Here is a 22,534-nt window from a genome sequence, read left to right on the forward strand (position 1 = left end):
ACTAAAGGCCACCACACACTTAAAGCCTGCTTTACACGTTGCAATCTCGCATACGATATCGTATGCGATTTGCAATGCCCCCATCGTATGTGTGGCACGTTCAATTTGTTGAATGTGCCGCACAAATGATTAACCCCCGTCATACGTACTTACCTTTCATACGACCTCGATGTGGGCGGCAAACGTCCACTTCCTGGAATGGGAGGGACGTTCGGCGTCACGCGGCAGCCGGCCAATAGAAGCGGAGGGACGGAGCTGAGCGGGACGTAAACATCCCGCCCACCTTCTTCCTTCCGCATTGTAGGCCGGGAGCCGCAGGACGCTGGTAAGATCTGTTCATCGTTCCCGGGGTGTCACACACTGCAATGTGTGCTACCCCGGGTACGATGAACAATCTGACGTGCAATTCTAGAGAAAGGTACGATGTGTATGTGATGAACGTTTTAACGTTCAAACGCAATCGCACGTACCTGTCACACACTACAATGTGCCTTACGATGTCGGATGTGCGTCACTTACGACGTGAACCCGCCGACACTTTGTAAGATACATTGCAGCGTGTAAAGCGGGCTTTAGACTAAAGACCTCCATACACATTAGACTAAAGGTCCTCATACACATTAGACTAAAGGCTCCCATACACATTAGACTAAAAGCCACCATACATATTAGACTAAAGACCTCCATACACATTAGACTTAAGACCTCCATACACATTAGACTAAAGGTCCTAATACACATTAGACTAAAGGCCCCCAAACACATTAGACTAAAGGTCCCATACATATTAGACTAAAGGTCCTCATACACATTAGACTAGAGGCTCCCATACACATTAGTCTAAGGGCCTGATACACATTAGACAAAAGGCCACCATACATCTTAGACTAAAGGCCACCATGCACATTAGACTAAATACCCCTATAAACATTAGACTAAAGGACTTCATACATATTAGACTAAAGGCCACCATACATATTCGACTAAAGACCCCCATACACATTGGACTAAAAGTCCTCATACATATTGGACTAAAGGTCCTCATACACATTAGACTAAAGGCCTCCATACACATTAGACTAAAGGCCACCATACATATTCGACTAAAGACCCCCATACACATTGGACTAAAAGTCCCCATATACATTAGTCTAAAGGCCTGATACACATTAGACTAAATGCCCCTATACACATTGGACTAAATGCCCCTATACACATTAGACTAAATGCCACCATACAGATTAGACTAAAGGCCCCATACACAATAAACTAAAGGCACTCATATACATTAGACTATAGGCCCTCATACACGTTAGTTTAAAGGCCCCATAAAACATTAGACTAAAGACCTCAATACACATTAAACTATAGACTCCATACACATTAGACTAAAGGCCGCCTTACACATTGGACTAAAGGCCCCATACACATTAGACTAAAGGCCTCAATATACATTAAACTAAAGGCCCTTATACACATTAGAATAAAGGCCCCATACAGGACAAACTAAAGGTCCCCATACACATTAGATTAAAGGCCCTCATATATATTACACTAGGGGTCTCAAACATGCGGCACATGGGCCCCATGCGGCCACTCAGGCTTCTTCTTGCGGCCCGAAGGCCCATTGACCTCGTGAAGATTGTGGCTGGTGCCCGCAGTAGTCAGCGCTTTATTTAATTTGAATTAACTGCTGGCATCATGCAGGGCTCTTTGCAGAACTATAACTAAGATAGCCGCCGGCCAATCACAGCAGGCCTGCAGCTGACGTAGCAATATGACGTCAATCGTTGGACTCTGCTGGTCAGCGGTTGCCACTGGTTTATGGCTGCAGAGAGCTCTGCGCGGTGCCAACAGTTCATTCAAATGAAATAAAGTGCTGACTACGGTGGCTCCCGGCATTGATCATCACGGGCTGCAAACAGTAGGGAAGAGTACACCAAGCAAACCGAGGACAGGTGAGAAATATCTTGTTTTTTTCTGTGTATATGAAGAACGGCATATAAAGGGAAATTACTACAGGATGAGACATTACTATAAGAAGGTGACCAGGATGGGTACATTACTACAAGAAGAGGCACAGGATGGGCACATTACTACAAGAAGGGAACCAGGATGGGCACATTACTACAAAAAGGGGAGAAGGATGGGCACATTACTACAAGAAGGAGTGCAGGATGGGCACATTACTACAAGAAGGCACGCAGGATGGGCACATTACTACAAGAAGGGGACCAGGAAGGGGACATTACTACAAGAAGGGGACCAGGAAGGGGACATTACTACAAGAAGGGGACCAGGAAGGGGGCATTACTACAAGAAAGTGACCACGATGGGGACATTACTACAAGAAGGGGACCAGGAAGGGGACATTACTAAAAAAAGGGAACAAGAATGGGGCACAATACTACAAGGGGATCAGAATGGAGCACATAACTACAGGATGGGGACAAGGATGGGCACATTAATATAAAAATTGAGCATTGAGCAGAGTGCACAGTTGTCCGACTTTCCCCCGTGAATCAAACCCCATATACCTGTCCTTGCCGTATTCTCGCCGTCCACCATAAGGCTCTCCCGTTTCCCTTTTCGCTCTTTGTTAAGGTTCTCAGATCTGAAACAGAGAGACACATTGAGCGCTAAACTTATATTAATACTTTTGGATTATACAGTAAATATTTTTTGCCCCAAGTATCATTTCCATCCAACAAACACGTTACATACAAGAGATTATTAATAATGGAACCTATTTATTGGAGGACACTAAATGTCAATCAAGGAAGAGAAAAAATACACAAGAATTACTGGTGAGATCTAATTATAGACAATGGTTTGACAGTAATTAACTTCCTTTTCCCTGGTGCACTTCTTAGCATAGCAAACTAAATCAGCGGCGACCTTGTAGCACCCTGGGGCAGTGCACTCCTCCTCGACGGTAACTCAGTGCACTAATCCCGTCTCAAGACTGGAAACTAAAGTCTCCTCTCGCTTTCAGCGCCATCTTCAAAAATAAAAGCTTTAATAATAACCTCAAAACGAACCTATAATATTTGTGCATTTGGGAACTACAGCATTAAGGTAGTAATTCTATGAAGTTCCTGCTTTACATGTCTGGTTGTGGCCTGGATCAGATATCTGCATTATGTCTATGGGCCAGTAGGCCTGGACTGTTGTAAACCGGCTCATGTCGACTGACAGGGGTTGTCCAAATTCTAAAAATAATGGTCGGGAAATGTTAGAAGATACTAAAATGATGCAAATTTATAGGTTCTAATCCACGTATGCCCCAAACCAGGCACTATGGAGGTCTGCACCAGGATAGGAAGCAGTGACGTTCCAATCTGCAGTCACCTGACCACTCAGACCTGTGGTTATCTGCAACAGTCAGGAGACAGTTGTCAGGGAGTATATAATGACAGGGGTCCCTTAACTGGCCTTCAGACATGAGACCCTGTGCTATCCCTTATCTCGAAGGTAGGCTTGATAGTAGCCATGTCCGAGCCCCCAGCGTGACCCAACTACTGTCCGAGTTCTGATCTTACTCTCCCTCTCCCTTGGGGTGGTCTAGAAAACACAATGACAAAACCCCACAAAAAGACATGGAGAAGGAAAAACGGAAACACGCACACACTGCACTCAAAACACACAGGAGAGACAATATGTGTAGGGGAACGCTCACACCACTCAAAGTGCAACACGGATCACCATTAACAGGATAACCATCAAGACCAGGATTGCTGCAGCTATCATCGGCACAATCTGTAAGGAAGCCGTGCTTTAGGCCTCTTTCACACGTCCGTGAAAAACCACGCACTTTTTCACGGACGTGTCAAAGGTACGTTTTGCCCTCTGTGAGCCGTTTATGGCACACGTGTGTTCTCTGAGTGTTATCCATGATAACACACGGAGAATGTGAACTTTCTACTCACCTTTCCCTGGCTTCCTGTCCGTGGTGCTGATCTTCGCTCTCCGTTCCTGCCGACTCCCCGCTGCTGCTGCTTCCGGCCGCAGTGAAGTGAATATGCAATGAGTATAATGAGCGGCGGTCGGAAGCAAGTGACAGCAACGGCAGAGTCAGCAGTGCTGGAGAAGGTGAGTACATTTTTTTTTATTATTTTCTCAGACACGTGTGTTTTCTCCGGCGCGTGTCACATGGAACACCTCCGCGTGGTCCGTTTGCGTTCCGTATGACACCCGTGATGCCGGAGAAAAACAGACATGTCTACGTGTGGAGCACACGGGCACACGTATGCTCCACACATACACACGGTCCATGGCAGAATACACACGTGAGCGCAGACCCATTGATTTAAATGGGTCTACGTTTGCCCGTGTCTCCGGTACGTGAGGAAACGGACCAAACCCGTGCCGGAGACACGGACATGTGAAAGAGGCCATAAATCGGGAGGAGACAGCTGGACAAAGCAATTAGCAACCTGAGCTCTTAGGTCCTGCTCACAAGTCTGCAGGAATTAACTCTTACAGAGCTGAAGACCAATGATCCTGAACTAGCCGACGCTCGGCTCTGGCTGAACAATCCAGAAGCCCCAGGTTGATTGTCAGACTCTGGTGTGAACAGTGTCTGACAACGTCGTACCAGCAGGTGTGTGCAAAGCCAAACATCGCATGACAACAGGAATGGTATGTCCTCCTGGCTACACTAGACTATGGGCGGCTTTGCACGTTGCGACATCGCAAGCCGATGCTGCGATGTCGCACGCGATAGTCCCCGCCCCCATCGCAGGTACGATATCGTGTGATAGCTGGCGTAGCGAACATTATCACTACGCCAGCTTCACATGCACTCACCTGCCCTGCGACCGTCGCTCTGGCCGGCGATCCGCCTCCTTCCTAAGGGGGCGGGTCGTGCGGCGTCATAGCGACGTCACACGGCAGGCGGCCAATAGCGGCGGAGGGGCGGAGATGAGCAGGATGTAAACATCCCGCCCACCTCCTTCCTTCCGCATATCCTACGGAAGCCGCGGTGACGCCGGTAGGAGATGTTCCTCGCTCTTGCGACCACACACAGCGATGTGTGCTGCCGCAGGAGCGAGGAACAACATCGGACCGTCGCGTCAGCATAATTATGGATTACGCCGACGCTGCACCGATGATACGATTACGACGATTTCGTATCATCTAGACTTTACACACTACGATGTCTCATGCGATGCCGGATGTGCGTCACTTTCAATTTGACCCCACCGACATCACACCTGCGATGTCGTAGTGTGCAAAGCCCGCCTATGTCTCAAGCTAGTCCTTACCGCTGCCGTCAATAGCAAGTCTGAGCAGTCAGATGGCCGAAGAACATCGTTAACTGACCGTGGGCAGACCTCCGAGCCATGGAGATAAACCCCTTTACGACCTTGCGATTTTCCATTTTTGCGCTTTCCTCTGCTTTCTCCAAGAACCATAACTTTGTATATTTCAGTCAATATTCCCATATGAAGACTTGTTTTTTTGCAGGGCGAGTTATATTTTTCAATGACACTATTAATTTTAAAATATAATGTAGTGAACTGAAAACCAGAAAAATAAATTCTAAGTGCGGTAAAATTGCAAAAAAAGGTGCAATTCCAAAAGTGTTTTTTGGGTTTTTTATTTACCATGTTCACTATATGGTAAACCTGACCTGGCAATAAGATTTGCACATTCGTAGATACCATTATATTGTTTTATTATTTTATAGATTGGACATCTCTGAAAGCAGTGATACCAAATATATGTGTTGTTATTATTTTCAATAAGGCAAAATGGGAGGATTTGAAGTTTTGGTTTTTTTTTTTCATATTTTTAAAAACTTTTTTTTTTACTTTTAAGTGTATTTTCTAATCTACTTAGGGGACTTGAATGAGCGATTGTTCGATCACATGCTGCACAGAGCACAGCATCATCACCACTTTGTACTGCAAAAATGATAATTTCCTATGAATGCCAGCTCACAGCCGGCGTTCACAGGAGGATCATCATGACAGATACAGGCACAGACACAGGGGTCATCAGCTGACCCCTTGCTGTCATAACCAACTATCGGCGCCCCGCGATGACATCACAGGAACGCTGATGGGAGTGGGGAATGACGTGCTCCCAGCCGGCGCATGTTAAATCCCGCTGTCAGAGAGTGACATTGGGAATCAACTGGATCTCCGATACACCCGTGGCTGTTAGAGGCATATGTCGGCCGATCAGATCAGCTGTCATGTGCAGGGAAAGATGTGACCTCAGGGTGCGAGGCCGCATAAAAGGCAGGGACAAGACCTTGGACATACCAGTACGTCATAGGTCGTGAAGGGGTTAAAGAGAGTCTGTCAGCAGGTTTTTCCTATGTAATCTGAGAGCAGCATGATGTAGAGGCAGATACCCGCATTCCAGCAATGTGTCACTTACTAGGCTGTGTTTTATTGTTTCAATAAAACCAGTTTTATAAGCAGAAGATTATCAGTATAGGACAAGCTGCCTCATGCTTCCTAGTCCAACCATGCCCCCAGCACTTATTAGCGGTTTTATGTCAGTATATAGTATACACAAAAAGCTGCCAATCAGTGGTGTGCGTGGGGTTGTACACAGCTCAGCATTCCAAGCTCTGCTAGATCTCCAGAACAGAAAACTAAGATTCAGTCACAACTGCTGCACCCAGTAAACTATGTGATACATTCCTGCAATCAGGCTCTACATAATCATGCTGCTGTCAGATTACATAGCAAAAACCTGTTGACAGATTCCCTTTAAAGCAGATAAGTACAGCTCATTTTATCATGTTATCAGGCTTTGTTTGCAACATGTTTATGGTGTACACCCACATTTTTAAGAGAATGGAACTATGGGAAAAAAAAAGTTTCCTTTTGGGCATATATTTAGCTAGGTTGTGTTTGCAGCATTTTACGAGAAAATGGCTTCTGTCAAATTTGTGAATTTTCAGTTAGAAAACTGAAGGATTGAAAAAGTCCTCACTCTGTTTTTTTATTATTGTGAGTCTATAATGGATATCTGCAGGTGTGTGTCATGTGACTGGACCATAAAAAAAAGTGTAAAATGGAAAGAATTTTGCCAACAAAAAATAAAAATTATAGTAATTGCAACTAAATTCTACGAAACAACTATCTCGATCTCCCCATACATATGTGTTGTTAATACTGTCTGGTGGAGCTCCGCTCTTGGACTCCCTCCTGTGGTCGTTGATGTTAGTGGGTTGGATTCTTTTCCTCAGTTCTACACACCTGGTTGGCAGCTCAAACCTTGATTTTGGATATAGGCGTGTGCTGGCTGTTTGTCTTTGCCAGTTGTCTGAAATTCCTGAGACCATAGGAATCTGTCTTTTGTCCTCCTGGCTTCCCCACTATCAAGCTAACCTAAGTTTTTGGTTTTGCTTCATACTTTTTGTGCGTTATTTGCTTATTGCTTCTGTGAATTATCTCTGAAGGGTTTTTTTATTGAATCATGTTTTGTTGGTGCCTTCATATAAGGAAGATTTATCTTCCTAGTCAGTCTATGCTATTAATCTTAGCAAGGGTCAGTCGGCAGGGTAATTGCTAGTCTTTTCCTACCAGAGTCTTGCATGGATTGTGAACGTGCGAGTGTTAGATTACTCTTCCTTTTTGCACATTCCGTGTAGGAGGTTTTGATAGGGTTTTTTATGCCGACCGCAAGAGTTCCCTATCCTGTCTTTCGTATTTAGTATAGTGTGGCCTCTCTTTGCTCCATCTTGCTCTTACTGTGTATGACTTTTCATCTTTGCTCACAGTCTGTACATGTGGGAGGCTGCCTATTTTCTTTGGGGAAATCTGCTCTGAGGCAAGATAGTTTCTTTTCACTTTCTGCCTTGTAGGTTATGTAGTCCTCTGGCTGGGTTTGAGGCATCTAGGTTGTTAGGCTTGCTGCCCAGCTACTTCTAGTGTGGTGTTAAGTTCAGGGCTTGCGGTCGGTACTTTATTACCTAGGACTCTGGTGAATTGTGTTCATGGTAGTCATTGAACATCGGGTTATAACACATATGACCAACTGCCAGATTGATTTTACAGCAGTTTAACTGCCCACAGAACAAAAGATCAGCTATTTAAATTCAAACTGCCCAATTCAAACTGCAAACTGCCCAATTCAAACTGCCCAATTCAAACTGCAAACTACCCAATTCAAACTGCCCAATGCAAACTGCCCAATGCAAACTGCAAACTCCCCAATTCAAACTACCCAATTCAAACTGCAAACTACCCAATTCAAACTGCCCAATTCAAACTACCCATACCACTACTGCTGATTGGCAGTAGTGGCTACCTGATGCATCACATCGGAAAAGAATGTCACGAAATCGGCAAGGGACATCGACAATGGTACGGAGGAACAGCACCAGTCCAGTCAGTGAGTATGGTTTTTTTTTCTGTTAAGACAACCAGGGGCCCATTTCTAAACTAATAAATCTAGTGAACACACCCTGTAAGACTGTTAATGTAAGGTGGATATTGTTATTTCTTTAAGAAACACCTAACGCCCATCATGATATCTCATCCCGCTGTAAGTAAACATCTATTTATAAGGCATAAACCCTTAAAAGAACAGTTTTTTGTGTTTTTATTTAGGATTCCTTTGTTTGTTTTTCTGTACTGTACCTTTTAATAGCCCTTGGCAACTTCAAACATAGGAATCCTCTGTATGTTCAACTGGTTCATTGGCATTTCAGACAGATTGTCAGTAGGAAAGGTTTATCCCACCTCTACCTGACAAGGCTTAAAAGAGATAGAAAAACTGCATAGGGGTGCAGAATCCGATTCATCACATTAAAGTGTGTGAATTGTTTAGTTTTTCACATTCCTCAATTCACAAGCTGGAACATATGGCGCACAATTACAGTACGCTATTCCGATACACACACAAAACATGATTAAACAATGCTCTTTCCTGCTGCCATTCACTGATATGTGAACTCTCGTTATTCTCTGGGAGCCTCATTAATTTGGAGCCCGTCTCACAGACAGATGTCAGTTTCAACATCAGCGGTTTTCACATATTTTTATAATGTCTCGCTGAAAGATGTTAGAACTTTTTCCATGGTAAATAACATTTTTGACCCAGGTTCCGCAGCCCTCGCTCTTTAAATGTTGATATAACACAGTATACGGAGTTCAGGGGCAAGTTTAGCTTCACCTTTGGATAACCCACTTGTATATAGAAGGGAATCGCTGAGATAACAATTCCTTAAAGGGGTTGTCCAGACATAGAGCTCAAGATTGGAATTAGTCTATGTAACTGCAGACCTGCAGTGCATGCTGTCAGGATTCTTCGGTGTCGGCGCTGGGAGCGGGCGATCATGTGACTGCAAGTATGCAATATATAGTATATACTGCCAGCCACATTCTGACTAGACGTATCCATTCTTGCTCAATTCACTTGTATTAAGCGAGGATGTCCATGACCAGCCATTTTCAGGTCTCTCCAGAGATGCTCAATTGGGTTTAGGTCAGGGCTCTGGCTGGGGTCAGTGAAGAATGGTTACAGAGTTGTTCTGAAGCTACTCCTTTGTTATTTTAGCTGTGTGCTTAGGGTCATTGTCTCGTTGGAAGATGAACTTCCAAGTCTGAGGTCCAGAGTACTCTGGAAGAAGTTTTTATCCAGGATATCTCTGTACTTGGCCACATTGATCTTTCCTTCAATTGCAACCAGTCGTCCTGTCCCTACAGCTGAAAAACACCCCCATGAAGCTGCCACCACCATGTTTCACTGTTGGGATTGTATTGGGCAGGTGATGAGCAGTGCCTGGTTTTCTCCACAGATACCACTTTGAATTATCACCAAAAAGTTTTGTCTTCGTCTCATCGGACCAGAGAATCTTATTTCTCATAGTCTGGGAGTCCTTCATGTGTTTTTTTGCAAACTCTATGCGGGCTGCAGAAATTCTTTTGTAACCTTGGCCAGATCTGTGCCTTGTCACAATTCTGTCTCTGAGCTCCTTGGGCAGTTCCTTTGACCTCATGATTCTCATTTGGTCTGACATGCACTGTGAGCTGTGAGGTCTTATATAGAGAGGTGTGCGCCTTTCCAAATCAAGTCCTATCAGTTTAATTACACACAGCTAGACTCCAAGGAAGGAGTAGAACCATCTCAAGGAGGATCACAAGGAAATGGACAGCATGTGACTTAAATATGAGTGTCTGAGCAAAGACTCTGAATACTTATGACCATGTGATATTTCAGTTTTTCTTGTTTAATAAATTTACAAAACTTTCTATATTTCTGGGGTTTTTTTCTGTCAAGATGGGGTGAAGAGTGTAAATTAATGAGAAAAAAATGAACTTTTTTGAATTTACCAAATGGCTGCAATGAAACAAAGAGTGAAAAATTTAAAGGGGTCTGAATACTTTCCATACCTAGTGTAAACAGAAAAAAAAATTGTAACCCTTAACTGTTGCTAATGCTAAGAGGTTAATGAATTTAAAGGGTCTGAATACATTACGTACTAACTGTATACTCGCAGCCACATTCTGACTACACATGTCCATCCTTGCTCAATTCACTTGTAATGAACAATGCTGTGCATGACCAGGCATACTTGTGCTCCTTGCACAGACACCAGACAATCCTTAAAGTGCACAAAATGTGCACTGAGAGGATTCACAAGTCTACAGTCACATAGGGCACTCACTGGGAGTAGAAGAAAGGTGATTCTGGCAGCTACCGTAAATAGGAAAGGGTTCTTTAAAGTTAGAGTAGTCAGACTGTGGAATGCCGACCATAAGAGGTAGAAATGGAAGACACTATAACAGCTTTTAAAAAAGGGCTGCATGATTTCCTCAGTATACACAACATTGTTGGTTATAGATGATTTGGTGACGGAGTGTATACTTGGTGGAGGAAGGTTGAACTAGATGGATCTAGGTCTTTTTTCAACCTATGTAACTAACAGTTTCTGCTCCAAAAACTCAAGTTCATGTGTGTTCACACTGATTTTTTTTTAAGTAGAAACTAAGCTAAATCTGTCCAAATCCTCTTCAAATACTTAAAACTTGGTTCTGGTGATGTATTAATGTACTGATGGTGGTTCTGGTGATGTAATAATTTACTGATGGTGGTTCTGGTGATGTATTAATGTACTGATGGTGGTTCTGGTGATGTATTCATGTACTGATGGTGGTTCTGGTGATGTATTCATGTACTGATGGTGGTTCTGACGATGTAGTCATGTGTTATGATCCAGAACCATGGAAGACCACCATAACTCATTGGTAAAAGGTGACAAGAGCATTGGCAACTAATCTGGCCGCCGTCCCCTTACTAACTATCAACACTAGAAGTAGCCGAGGGGTGAACTAACATCCTATGCATCACGAACCCAGCCAGAGAACTAGCTATCCTAAAGGAAGGAAAGATGAACAACTCTCTGCCTCAGAAAACAGACAAAGAATAGCAAGCCCCCCACATTCAAAGACTGCGGTGATATAGGAAAACACAATACACAGATAGATGATAGGATTAGCAAAAGGTGAGGCCCCCACTGACTAAAATAGGAAAGGACAGGAAAGGGGCTGATGGTGGCCAGAGAAAAACCCTGCAAAATTCCAAATTCCTGATAGTACAAAAAGGCCCTCAGATCGCACTATCTGAACTCCGTCCTATACCAGGCGCTCTTGTCATACCAATGAATAGAAAACAAGAATCATTACAAATTCAAAAAGCCACAAACACATGGACTTATAGGAGCTATACGCCAAACAAAACTGCAGGGAGTTTCCCAGCTAAGCAACTGAGAGGGAAAATCCCTGCATGCAAAGAAACTGAAAACAACCACAGCAAATGACAAACTCAGATAAGAGTAAAAGAACCAAACAACAAATAAAGAGCAAAGCACTTATCTGGGGTAGATGTGGTGTGGAGCAGAATGAAGCAGGCTGGGGAACAGAGAACAACTGACATCAGGCATAGCCTGCTATCAGACCAGGATTTAAATAAGCAGAGAGTTAGCAATGGAAATGCCCATTGCTCAACACACCTGGTCTATGTCCAAACCATTCCTGGCCACAAGAGGGAGCCTCCCAGCAGCCAAAGCATAAGTGACATTCACAACAGTCATGTATTGATCGTGGTTCTGGTGATGTGTTCATGTAAGTACCCTTTTAAAAAAAAATGTATGGCCCTTGTGATTGACTCAGTATGGCAATGTGGCCCTTGAACAAAAAAAAAAATCTTGTGCACCCCTGGATTAATCAATGAGAAAATTAAAAAGTTATGACTCTGGGACTGTGTTTTAAAAAATATTCATCAAGTTAATAATAATAATATAATATTTATTCATTTTTATAGCGCTGTTAATTCCACAGCGCTTTACATACAATGGCAACACTGTCCCTATTGGGGCTCACAATCTAGGTTCCCTATGAATATGTTTTTTGGAGTGTAGGTGGAAACCGGAGTACCCGGAGGAAACCCATGCAAACACGGGGAGAACATACAAACTCCTTGCAGATGGTGTCCTTGGTGGGATTTGAACCCAGGACCCTAGCGCTGCAAGACTGCAGTGCTAACCACTGAGCCACCACAAGACTGCAGTGCTAACCACTGAGCCACCACAAGACTGCAGTGCTAACCACTGAGCCACCACAATACTGCAGTGCTAACCACTGAGCCACCACAAGACTGCAGTGCTAACCACTGAGCCACCGTGCCGCCCAAGTTCTGCAGATTCCAAATAGACGGGTCTTTAAAGGGTTAAAGACTTTATGTAAGCGCTGTACTATAAGTGAGAAAATTGCTCTTTTTGAGGCTAAAAGTAAAACTGAAAGCACGTGAACAGTATTTGGTTCTGTGGAAGTCCCGGCATCTGGCAGCGCAGCGAATCAATTCCAAGTCAATAACACTGTCTGGATCATACATCATCCCTAAAATCTGGATCTGCACAAATCGATTCATAGACAGAAAGAAATACAGATTATTCCCAGTGCTGGGCTGTTCTGTGAATAAAATACAGCTTCATCCCGCCATAATGGACGGCAGATAAATCACATCAGATATAGCACCGTGGTTGTCACTAATGACCATGAGCAACAAGACGACACAGGGGAATGCACAAATACAAACATTAAAGGGGCACTCAGACTAAAAGCTGCTGCTTAAAAAAATACAATGTAGTGAAAAGAAGTGCTCGTATCAGCCATAGACGGTGGTGGAGGTGGCGGTGTGGCATTGTGTTTTTCAACATCTCCATTACAAATCCCAAGATGTTTAAAGGGGTTTTCACTTTTCTTTTTATATCAATAAAATTTAAAAGAGTTTATAAAAAAAAACAATTTTACAATTTACCCCTTATTAAAATCCTCTTGTTTTGAAGAACAGAGACATTTTTACTTTTATAGCTTAGAGATCATTATCTAGGACAGGTCATCGGCCACCTCTGATAGACTGGTGGCTGGTTTCCTTGGTAAGGATGTGTGCACACGCTGCATTGAAAAATGACAGTAAGTAATGCTAGGTAGCTACACGTCCAAACAGCTAGCAGCTGCAACAAGACACTGTATTAATGAGGTATGTATGGATGTAAATTTGACTTGTAAAACAGATTTGCAAAAATGCTCACTAAATGCATACTCTGTGAGGTAGACTGTCGAAGTTACATTTCTGGATTTTGGGGAATTTTGTTTGTATTTTATAATTACAATTATGCCCCCTTTACATAAAAAGAAAAGCAAAAACTCAGTACAGTCGCTTGTGACAAACAAGCACACCGTCTGTCCCTGATTTCAGATTTTCTTTTTTTTAAAACTATTGTGCCTTCTTGCTGCTGTTTTCTAGTGCATTAAGAATGGAAAAAAGTGTATCTGTATGTCAAATGAAGCAGGACACCATCTGTCCCTGATTTCAGATTTTCTTTTTTTTAAAACTATTGTGCCTTCTTGCTGCTGTTTTCTAGTGCATTAAGAATGGAAAAAAAAAAGTGTATCTGTAAGTCAAATGAAGCAGGACAGATGCCAGTTACACCAATTGCTGGCTACAGAACGAGTTAACTGAAAATCCGTAAGCTACCTCGTCCAGACTGCCAATTGCAAGAGTTTTTAACTCATTTATCTGCTTTTTCTGAGCACCTCTCATGTGATTGATGACCAAAGATCTGATTAAAGTTAAATGTCCTGAGACAAGAACAGCCTGTAAAAGCAATTTTGCGCAATTTTTTTTAATGGAATCCAATTGCCAAAATATTTTTTCTTTTAGCTCCAAATATGAAGGAAAGTGCGGATGCTGGGCCGTGATGGCTCTGTACTCTTTTGCCAGAGAGATTTAGTGTTTGTACACTGCTTTGGGCTGGGTCTGCAACACTTACGGTTCTCTAAAGGGCAGCGTCTACCACCCCGCAGATAGACACATGACACTGGGATTTTCTTGGAAAAACAATGTTGAACACTTTATTACATTTTCCACCATCATGACCCGCATGGCCTCACTTCTATGGTCCTGCCGCCACTTTCTCCCAGGGTACTCTGCCTGTCCTGTCCTGCTATCTGGGGCCTGGTCCATCAGCTGAAGGGCCTATGCCTCCACTTCCCTCTCTTCTCTCTTCGGCTACCTATGGCTCTCTCACTGCCTCTGACGGCTTGCAGTCACTTGACTTCCTTTGGCTCTTCTGAGGTTCTCTGCCCTGACAGCAATCTAGTCCCTGGACTGTTCTAAGCCCGTCCCAGGGTGAGATGTGGGCTCCGGACCCTCGGAGGATACCTTGGGGTTCCCTGATAGGCTCAAGTTACAAGATCACGTCCTCACTCCAGGAACTCCACTGCAGAACTCGCACCTCACAAGACCCATCTTTAAACCTTCCTAAGACTACTACATCTGTAAAACCTATACCTTCAGCTTATCTGGCTAACACATGTTGCAATACCCCATTAATACATTTGCAATACATAAACATTGCATTACATATACTTTACATTAAGCAGTTTTGACGCAAGGTGGTGCCAGCCATTACAAAGCTACAGCTCTGCTACATCCAAGAACCGGACTCACCAGAAGCAGCACATATCATCACATACATTGTAATTGTCACTGGTGTGTGACAGATGACAGACAGTCCTGTGGTGTCGGGCTATAGAAGGTCACAGTGTTTGGCTGCATAAACTGCTCCCTGACCTTCTATCATTTCTGCTTGTATTTCATCCTTTTCCTCATTGTTCAGCCTGTCAGGTGCTGTTCATCAGTACTTCCATTGTGTCTTTATATACCTTCAGTTACTATTACTCGGTGCTGGTAATATTTGATACATCTTTAGTAAGTCTTCAATGCAAGCAGGCAGCTTGCATACATCAGGAGAATCTTGGTGGTTGTTGCAGCTTTTCTCCCTGAGACAATTAGAGATCCGTTGTTTGTTGTTTTCCCTTGTGTGTTATCCCTGTTTGTCCTTTAGCACCTAATGGGGTTGACGAAGAGCTCATCCCATCCGCTCCCTACCTAGAGCCCAGATCAGGGTCAGCCTAAGGCCAGGTATCCAGCTCAGCACATGGGTGCGGAACCCATCTAGGGCAGTGAGGGACCCCAGGGCCCAGCGGGAGGCTTGGTCAAGGGTCACCATCTCCCCCTTCCCTAAACACAGGATTTCCCTTCCCTTTTGCTTGGTATTTCCCCATAAATAGCGTGACAGTAATACTCAGCAGTCCATGTAACACACATGGCGTAAAACGTTCTCTTCATAAAAGAGTAGGACAGCACTACACAGTAGGGATTGGAGTAGCGCGACCACCTCCTACAAATACAGTGAAGGAAATAATTTGATCCCTTCCTGATTTTGTAAGTTTGCCCACTGACAAAGATATGACCAGTCTATAATTTTAAGGGTAGGGTAATTATAACAGTGAGAGATAGAATATCCAAAATAAAATCCAGAAAATCACATTATATAAATTATAAAAATGTATTTGCATTTTGCAGAGAGAAATAAGTATTTGATTCCCACCAACCATTAAGAATTCTGGCTCCTACAGACACTTAGACGCTCCTTATCGACTCGTTACCTGTATTACAGACAGCTGTCTTAACTTGTCACCTGTATAAAAGACTCTTGTCCACAGACTCCATTAATCAATCAGACTTATGGGACATCGGCAAGACCAAAGAGATTTCTAAGGATGTGAGGGACAAGATCATAGACCTACACAAGGCTGGAATGGGCTACAAAACCATAAGTAAAGGGGGCGTTACACGCAGCGATATTGCTAGCGAGCGTACCCGCCCCTGTCGTTTGTGCATCACGGGCAAATCACTGCCCGTGGAGCACAATATCGTTCGGAGCTGTCACACGGACTTACCTGCCTAGCGACGTCGCTGTGGCCGGCGAACCGCCTCCTTTCTAAGGGGACAGTTCGTGCGGGGTCACAGCGACATCACTAAGCGGCCGCCCAATAGAAGAGGAGGGGCGGAGATGAGCGGGCGTAACATACTGCCCACCTCCTTCCTTCCTCATTGCCGGCGGCTGCAGGTGAGGTGAGGTTCCTCGTTCCCGAGGTGTCACACATAGTGATGTGTGCTGCCTTGGGAACGACGAACAAGCTGGGTCCTCAACAATCAACGATTTTTTGAAAATTAATGACATGTCAAAGATGGATGATTTGGTGAGTATTTTCCATTGTTAACGGTCGCTCGTTGGTGTCACACGCAACAACGTCGCTAACGATGGCGGATGTGCGTCACGGAATCCGTGACCCCGACGATATATCGTTAGATACGTCGTTGCGTGTGACGGGGCCTTAAGATCCTGGGTGAGAAGGAGACAACTGTTGGTGCAATAGTAAGAAAATGGAAGAAATACAAAATGACTGTCAATCGATGTCAATCTGGGGCTCCATGCAAAATCTCACCTCATGGGGTATCCAGGATCATGAGGAAGGTGAGAGATCAGACTAAAACTACATGGGGGGAACTTGCTAATGATCTCAAAGCAGCTGGGACCACTGTCACCAAGAAAACCATTGGTTACACATTACGCCGCGATGGTTTAAAATCCTGCAGTACCTGCAAAGTCCCACTGCTCAAGAAGGCACATGTGCAGCCGGCCCATCTGAAGTTTGCCAATGAACACCTGGATGATTGTGAGAGTGATTGGGAGAAGGTGCTGTGGTCAGATGAGACTAAAAATTGAGCTCTTTGGCTGTAGCTCAACTCGCCGTGTTTGGAGGAAGAGGAATGCTGCCTATAACCCAAAGAACACCGTCCCCACAGTCAAGCATGGAGGTGGAAACATTATGTTTTCGGCGCGTTTCTCTGCTAAGGGCACAGAACTACTTCACCGCATCAATGTGTCAATGGATGGAGCCATGTACCGTAAAATCCTGAGTGACAACCTCCTTTCCTCCGCCAGGACATTAAAAATGGGTCTTCCAGCACGAGAATGACCCACAACATACAGCCAAGGCAACAAAGGAGTGGCTCAAAAAGAAGCACATTAAAGTCATGGAGTGGCATAGCCAGTCCCCAGACCCTAATCCCATAGAAAACATATGGAGGAGCTGAAGCTTCGAGTTTCCAAGCGACAGCCTCAAAATCTTAATGATTTAGAGATGATCTGTAAAGAGGAGTGGAGCAAAATCTCTCCTGACATCAAACCTCATCATCAACTACAAAAACGTCTGACTGCTGTGCTGCCAACAAGGGCTTTACCACCAAGTATTAAGTCTTGTTTTTCAGAGGGATAAAATACTTATTTCTCTCTGCAAAATGCTAATAAAGTTATATCATTTATACAATGATATTTTCTGGATTTTATTTTGGATATTCTATCTCTCACTGTTAAAATGAACCTAACGTTAAAATTATAGACTGTTCATGTCTTAATCAGTGGGCAAAGTTACAAAATCAGCAAGGGATCAAATACTTATTTCCCCCACTGTACATGCATTAAAGATAAAATGAGAAAAAAAAATTGTCCCAAGATGTGGACAAAGGTTATAGAATGATCTATCTAATATATTATTCATTCTGGATTGGCACACATATCCGTTGTCAGGCAGATGAGGGTTCGACAATCCCCCCTCCTCCTCTAATGAGCAACGGCGGGTAATTTACACAATATACTGTAGAGTAGTCGCAGTAAAGAAAACTTTGCCATTAAAAAGTCTCCGAGTCTTGATGTATCTTTTAATAAATAACATAAACATCCTGTGCCGCTAAAGCTCCGGCATTTGTTTTCCGTTGTAAAGAAAGAAAGTTTTCTTTATATGTAAAAATTCCAACTTTTAAATACGAGGGCCTGTAATAATAATAAGTTCCGCAGGGCGAGCAGTAAAAGGATATTAGAATTTACAAGCACCTCTCCTTCTAAATGAGTGAAATGAAATAAAAGAGCGCGGGTTACGAAAAGGTCAACAAAATATCATATTTAATGTAGTCTACTGGATGAACACACTGAGTGCATTTATACCAGGATTTTACCACTCTCCTTAAAAGCAAACCCATTTTCCAGCCTTCTGGAAATAATAGCTGTAGCCTTGAAAATCTATTGATTTCTTTTTCCTCTTAAAAATGGCTTAAAAAAAAAAAAAAAAAAAAAAAAAAAATAATAAAAAAAATGCATCAATATTAAAATTAACAACAAATATGGAACAAAAGATTTACTGCCCGACACAGATCGGGAGAGAAGACGTGTTTATTGATATTAATGTGTAGGGTTATAGATTAGTATATATATAAATAGAGAGAGAGAGAGAGAGAGACGGTATATATATATATATCCATACCTATATATATATATATATATATATCTATATACATATCTATCTATCTATATATATATATATATATATATATATATATATATATATATATGTGTATATATATATATATATATATATATATATATATGTGTGTGTATCGGAAAATATATATATTTATAGAAATATATAGATATAGATACATATACGGTATATATATATATATATATATATATATATATATATATATATATAGATATGTGTATCGGAAAATATATATATTTATAGAAATATATAGATATAGATACATATACGGTATATATATATATATATATAGTATGTATCTCTCGATCTATAAATATATCTATATACAGTATATATGTATATATATATAAAAAAAATTCCAGCCACACACTGTGAAAAAACAAAATAAATTCTACCTTATACATAAATGGAGGTATTTAGAATATTAGAATGGCCATTGTAATACCAGCCCATATCTATATATATATATATATATATATATATATATATATATGTGTGTATATATATATATATATATATATATATATATATATATATATATATATATATATATATATATATATATATATATATACATATATACTAGAAGGTGGCACGATTCTACGCATCGGGTATTCTAGAATTACGTATTGTGTAGTTCATGTATGATTTTTGTTATATATATATATATATATAGATGTTGTTGTCTGTAGTTACCAAGTGTTTGTGTAGGGGCTGTACATGTTCTGGGTGTTGTCTGGGTGTGACGGAGGGTGAGAGCGGTGTTGTATGTGTGTTGCGTGTGTTGCGTTGTTTGTGGAGCGCTGTGTGTCTGTAGCGTTGTGTGTTTGTGTGTGTGTGTTGCGCGGTTTATGTGTGTTGTGCGGTATGTGCGTATATTTATGTATGCCGCGGTGTTTGTGTGTTGGGTGTTGTGTGTGTGCGGCGTTGTCTGTGTGTGTGGGTGTCTGTGTAGGGCGGTGTTTGCGGTTCCCAGTGTGTGTGTGGTGTGTTGTGTGTGTGTGTTTGGGGGAGGTGTGCACCTCCCATCATGCTCCATCCCCCATGCTGCGAACCCCCCATCGTGCCCCATCCCCCATGCTGCGCACCCCCCATCGTGCTCCATCCCCCATGCTGCCCACCCCCCATCGTGCTCCATCCCCCATGCTGCCCAACCCCCATCGTGCTCCATCCCCTATGCTGTGCATTCCCCATAGTGCTCCATCCCCGATGCTGCGCACCCCCCATCGTGCTCCATCCCCCATGCTGCGCACTCCCCATTGTGCTCCATCCCCCATGCTGCACACTCCCCATCGTGCTCCATCCTCCATGCTGCACACTCCCCATCGTGCTCCATCCCCCATGCTGCGCACCCCCCATCGTGCTCCATCTCCCATGCTGCGCACCCCCCATCGTGCTCCATCCCCCATGCTGCGCACCCCCCATCATGCTCCATCCCCCATGCTGCACACTCCCCATCGTGCTCCATCCCCCATGCTGCGCACCCCCTATCGTGCTCCATCCCCCATGCTGCGCACCCCCCATCATGCTCCATCCCCCATGCTGCACACTCCCCATCATGCTCCATCCCCCATGCTGTGCACTCCCCATTGTGCTCCATCCTCCATGCTGCACACTCCCCATCGTGCTCCATTCCCCATGTTGCGCACCCCCCATCGTGCTCCATCCCCCATGCTGCGCACCCCCCATCGTGCTCCATCCCCCATGCTGCGCACCCCCAATCGTGCTCCATCCCCCATGCTGCGCACCCCCCATCGTGCTCCATCCCCCATGCTGCACACTCCCCATCGTGCTCCATCCCCCATGCTGCGCACTCCCCATCGTGCTACATCCCCCATGCTGCGCACCCCCCATCCTGCTACATCCCCCATGCTGCGCACCCCATCGTGCTCCATCCCCCATGCTATAATAGTTCTCCTATTATTCTCAGAGAGGAGTATAATAGGAGGACTATAATAGGAGGAGTAGTCCTGGGGGGAGAGGAGTATAATGCCGGCTCCCTGCACATGTGTACCGGGAGCCGGTGTACGCTGATAACTATGATACACATCGGGTAACTAAGGGACCTTAGTTACCCGATGTGTATAATGGTTACCAGCGTTCACCGGCTCCGTCTCGATCCCAGCATCGCAAGGTTATGTCTGGCGCTGCTGGGATTGTGACGGAGCCGGTGTACACTGGTAACTATGATACACATCGGGTAACCAAGGGACCTTAGTTACCCGATGTGTATAATGGTTACCAGCGTTCACCGGCTCCGTCACGATCCCAGCAGCGCAAGGTTATGTCTGGCGATGCGTGCGGAGGGCCGGGGCAAGCGGCCAATCCATGCGGAGGGCGGGGCCAGGCCGAGGCGAGCGACCAATCCGTGGGGGGGCGGAGCCGAGGCGAGGCGAGCGGCCAATCCGTGCGGGGGCGGGGCCATGGCGAGCCCAGCGGCCAATCAGCTTTGTGTCACCGTAAGGACACAATTTTGGAGCAAGACAGACAGACAGACAGACAGAATAAGGCAATTATATATATAGATATGTATATATATATATATATATATATATATATACAGTGCCTACAAGTAGTCTTCAACCCCCTGCAGATTTAGCAGGTTTGATAAGATACAAATAAGTTAGAGCCTGCAAACTTCAAACAAGAGCAGGATTTATTAACAGATGCATAAATCTTACAAACCAACAAGTTATGTTGCTCAGTTAAATTTTAATAAATTTTCAACATAAAAGTGTGGGTCAATTATTATTCAACCCCTAGGTTTAATATTTTGTGGAATAACCCTTGTTTGCAATTACAGCTAATAATCGTCTTTTATAAGACCTGATCAGGCCGGCACAGGTCTTCCTTGTTGTCCTTGGGTTAGCCTTGACTCTTCGGACAAGCCTGGCCTCGGCACGGGTGGAAACTTTCAAAGGCTGTCCAGGCCGTGGAAGGCTAACAGTAGTTCCATAAGCCTTCCACTTCCGGATGATGCTCTCAACAGTGGAGACAGGTAGGCCCAACTCCATGGAAAGGGTTTTGTACCCCTTGCCAGCCTTGTGACCCTCCACGATCTTGTCTCTGATGACCTTGGAATGCTCCTTTGTCTTTCCCATGTTGACCAAGTATGAGTGCTGTTCACAAGTTTGGGGAGGGTCTTAATTAGTCAGAAAAGGCTGGAAAAAGAGTTAATTAATCCAAACATGTGAAGCTCATTGTTCTTTGTGCCTGAAATACTTCTTAATACTTTAGGGAAAGCAAACAGAATTCTTGTGGTTTGAGGGGTTGAATAATAAATGACCCTCTGAATAAACTTTTCACAATTTAAAAAAAAAAAATAACATTCTTTTTTGCTGCAGTGCATTTCACACTTCCAGGCTGATCTACAGTCCAAATGTCACAATGCCAAGTTAATTCCGAATGTGTAAACCAGCTAAATCTGCAGGGGGTTGAATACTACTTGTAGGCACTGTATGTATACGGAAATATGTATATATATAGAGATATATATATATATATATATATATATATATAGTATGTATCTCTCTCTCTCTCTCTCTCTGTGTATATGAATGTATGTATATGTATGTATATATAGAGATATATAGATATATACACAGATATATATAGAAAGTCACCAGTTGAAGGGCATATATATATATATATATATATATATATATGTGTACCGCCCCGGGGCTCAGCCGGCTGCCGAGCCACTTGGATCCATGCTCGTCGGTGGGTGGCTCGAGCTCTCTCACGTCGCTCTGAAAGGGGGTTGGCGCTACACGTAGGGACTTTGGTGGGGAGGTCCACGGCCGGAGCCACGGTGG

At 43.7% G+C, this 22,534-nt stretch overlaps 1 protein-coding gene across 1 annotated transcript in view; it reads right to left on the bottom strand.

Annotated features, from left to right (window-relative positions):
• Positions 1–22,534, bottom strand: part of MORN1 (MORN repeat containing 1) — a 519,059-nt gene that overhangs the window by 14,942 nt on the left and 481,583 nt on the right. The window contains exon 13 of the mRNA XM_075329305.1: positions 2,538–2,614. Coding sequence (XP_075185420.1) covers positions 2,538–2,614 — 77 coding nt within the window. The remainder of the gene's footprint in view (positions 1–2,537; positions 2,615–22,534) is intronic.

Source organism: Anomaloglossus baeobatrachus, chromosome 11, assembly GCF_048569485.1.
Source record: "Anomaloglossus baeobatrachus isolate aAnoBae1 chromosome 11, aAnoBae1.hap1, whole genome shotgun sequence".
Lineage (NCBI taxonomy): Eukaryota > Metazoa > Chordata > Amphibia > Anura > Aromobatidae > Anomaloglossus > Anomaloglossus baeobatrachus.